At 39.1% G+C, this 3841-nt stretch overlaps 1 protein-coding gene across 1 annotated transcript in view; it reads left to right on the top strand.

Moving 5' to 3' along the window:
• Positions 1-3841, top strand: part of LOC106879949 (calreticulin) — a 21393-nt gene that overhangs the window by 14300 nt on the left and 3252 nt on the right. Inside the window, exons 6-7 of the mRNA XM_014929713.2 lie at positions 1274-1462; positions 1566-1709. Of these exons, the coding sequence (XP_014785199.1) occupies positions 1274-1462; positions 1566-1709 (333 nt within the window). The remainder of the gene's footprint in view (positions 1-1273; positions 1463-1565; positions 1710-3841) is intronic.

Here is a 3841-nt window from a genome sequence, read left to right as displayed (position 1 = left end):
CCCGCGTTTTATGGATGTTTGCTAATATACTTTTCATGGTGGGTGTGCAATAAAAGCTCCATTCCTGTATGTCTGAAGTGTTTGCCTACTATCCTGAGGAATATTCTTCCCACATGAGTCTTTACATTGACTGAGAAGGGTGGGGCAAACCAAACGATGTTGCAGAGATGCAGTCCTTAAACCTACTGGACGTCAGTGCCTCGTAATAGGTGGCTGTGGTGTCAAACATTTCTTGGCTTGAGGATAAGTTCGAGATCCTCTTGCTGACTCCCTTCACTAAATTCTTGAATATGATAGTGGGGTTGGCAGGAGGCTGTGTTGATGTAGGACAGCTTCTCGTTTGGTGTGCAGTAGGGCCTGTGTGTACTGGAGCCCAAGTCTAGAGTGACATCTGGGAAGTCCATGCTGGTGAGGTTGATCTCAATAGTTGACTCCCAGGCAGCCTAGGGCACTAATCGGGTCCTTTCTAAGCCTGTTATGTGTGTGCCTGTTGGCTCTTAGAGGCAGCCAGGGCATCATCTGTTTCAAATTTTTGAAAAGGCTAGCAATTATGGGGGAATGGTTAAGTCGATTACATCAACCTTAGTGCTCAACTGGTACTTATTTTATCAATTCCAAATGGGTGAAAGGTAAACTTTGTGTCAATTCTGCTAGTTTACTGCCCATTATTTATATATGTTATGTGTAAACTCACCCAGCCAGATTTAGTGAAAAGAGATGTTTATCAGTTTTAGAGCATTGTGTAGAAATTCCTTATGGCTCCTTCTGATTGTTTGACTTGGTACAGGTTTTGACTAAGTGTTTTAGTGCATAGCTACGACCAGAAGTCAGGATCACACTACTTAGGTATTTTGAATGTTATTTCATCCATTTATCTTGATACAACTGGATGATTCAGTTGAAAAGAATGGTCAGTGCTTCTGTTGAATGTTAGGTGAATTCGATGAATGTTTGTAACTTGTTAATCAAATGCTTTGCTGTACAAGATAACAAGGCTTTCAATTTCTCTCTAAAAGTACTTTTAAGATTCTTTACTATGTTGACTTGGAAAATGTTATCAATTTTCTCTACTGGTTCCCTCTTGATGTTGAAGTACTGGATTGACAGCATGTTGAAATGTTTAGGACTTTAAATACCTTTCTTGAATCTAATTTTACACCACTGGTGACAACCTTTAAAATATAAACCCTACTTATGTTTCCACTGTTACTTTGTATATCAATATGAGCTGCATCTCTGATTGCTCAGGGCATTTATTTATTTTTCCACTTAGGATCCCAGTGCAAAGAAACCAGAAGATTGGGATGATCGTGAGAAAATGGATGACCCTGATGACAAAAAACCTGATGATTGGGATCAACCTGAACACATTCCTGACCCCGATGCCAAGAAACCTGATGATTGGGATGATGATATGGATGGAGAATGGGAACCCCCTATGATTGATAACCCAGCTTACAAAGTAAGTTGTCATTAAGAGTTCAGATTGTGTAAATGTACACTTTGATATCTCAGCTTGATAACCTTTCAGTTTTTGACATGGTGACTGATATTGTTCTTTACAGGGTGAATGGAAACCCAAGCAGATTGATAATCCCAGCTACAAGGGCGAATGGATCCACCCAGAAATTGATAACCCAGACTATTCTCCTGACACAAATCTCTACAAATACACTAGCATTGGTGCTGTAGGCTTTGACTTATGGCAGGTAAATATCTTTTAGCACTTATGGTCAACAACAAATTAATGATAACAACAAGGCACAATATCTGCCCTGAGCAGTCTCGTAGCTGTACATTCAAACCTTCCATATAACTGTTATGTCTAGTGATCAAAGGGTCATAACCAAGACTGGTAAGTCCTTCTAGATACTAGGCAAGTGGCTTACTATAAGAATATCCAGTACAGAAGTGTTTGCACTTGACACATCTTTACAATGCTGATGTATGTGGGGAAAATGTATGTAAAACGGTGTATTCTTTTATTTGTTTCAAGTCATTTTGACTGCGGCAATGCTGGAGCACTGCCTTTAGTTGAACAAATCGACCCTAGGACTTATTCTTCGTAAGCCTAGTACTTATTCTTTGTAAGCCTAGTACTTATTCTATCAGTCTCTTTTGCCAAACTGCTAAGTTTTGGGGACGTAAACACACCAACATTGGTTGCCAGGCAATGGTGGGGGGACATATACATACATACACACATGGCAGGCTTCTTTCAGTTTCCGCTTACCAAATCCACTCAAGGCTTTGGTCAGCCTGAGGTTGTAATAGAAGATACTTACCCAGGGTGCCATGCAGTGGGACTGAACTTGAACCATGTGGTTGGGAAGCAAGCTTCTTACCACACAGCCATATCTGTGCCTATATATGCGTGTGTGTATGGAGGGTGCTTGTATGTGGTTACACAAATAGAAAACGAGTCTTTCCCAAATCCTAGCCAATTAGATGATTGGGTACACTGAATGTGGTCCTGGTTTTCTAAACACAAAAAGATGAGATGGTCATGGCTGGAATACCGTCAATCGCCAGTTTGATTAGGGACAATTATTAAATTAGACATCTTAGCTAAGTCATATGCACATGCACGCGCATATTTATATAGTATAACTTATATACTCTTTTATTCTTTTAATTGTTTGTCATTTGACTGCAGCCATGCTGGAGCACCGCCTTTAGTCGAGCAAATTGACCCCAGGACTTATTCTTTGTAAGCCTAGTACTTGTTCTATCGGTCACTTTTGCCGAACCGCTAGATTACAGGGATGTAAACACGCCAGCATTGGTTGTCAAGTGATGTTGAAGGGACAAGCACAGACACACACACACATATACATATATATATATATATACATACATACGACAGGCTTCTTTCAGTTTCCGTCTACCAAATCCACTCACAAGGCTTTGGTCAGCCTGAGGCTATAGTAGAAGACACTTGCCCAAGGTGCCACGCAGTGGGACTGAACTCAGAACCTTGTGGTTGGTAAGCAAGCTTCTTACCACACAGCCACATCTGTGCCCTATATATATATATATATATATATATATATATATACAGAGAGAGAGAGAGAGAGGCACTTTTGAAAGGATGCTCTATTCTCTGATATAAAACCTATTTTTTATGGCATATACACTGTGTGGTAGTGGAGGACTGGTTGTTAGGTTGAAGCTGAAGAAATCATACCAAAAGCCAAATGAGGTGTATTTGCCAACCTGTCTTGGAGGGCTATGATTCTGAGTAAGAATTGACTCTAATTATAATGAGCTGTGCAAATAATGGTCAGAGAATTAGACAATGTTGGATTTTAGGAATGTAGTTCACTTTTTTTAATATTGATTGACTGGTTTATCAGTCTTTCTAATTACTGCTCATTCCTTTTCAGCAGCATTTTTTGTGTTTGTGCCTGGTATTTATGTATTTAGGTAAATGGGAACTGAAAAAAGGTTGTTGTATAATGTGTGTTTGTGAGTTTGTATTTCTCATATCTACACATGTTCATTTTCTGGTTTGTAAACCATGTTGATAGGATTGAGGTTCTTGTTTTATTACTCCTTGTGTTCAGGTTTACCTATACAATTGTTAATCACATGAAGTACAGTCCCACTGAGTGACATCGTGGACAAGTGTCTTTATAGATATATTTACATATAACTCTGTGTGCACATGCACTATAGGAATATTATGTAGGTATGTTTGCTTGATATAAATCAAACACATGAAATTGGTGTTGCTTTCCATGCTAGCATAGAGTGGGTGAGGCTTGCTGATTTTCTTTCTGTTGCCAAGCCTCCCTCCTTGTTTATCAAATAATTTTTTTTTTTTTTTTTTTTTTTTTTT

This window comes from Octopus bimaculoides, chromosome 10, assembly GCF_001194135.2.
Source record: "Octopus bimaculoides isolate UCB-OBI-ISO-001 chromosome 10, ASM119413v2, whole genome shotgun sequence".
Lineage (NCBI taxonomy): Eukaryota > Metazoa > Mollusca > Cephalopoda > Octopoda > Octopodidae > Octopus > Octopus bimaculoides.
The sequence above is the reverse complement of the archived record's forward strand: the minus strand, read 5'-3'. Positions and strand labels throughout refer to the sequence as shown.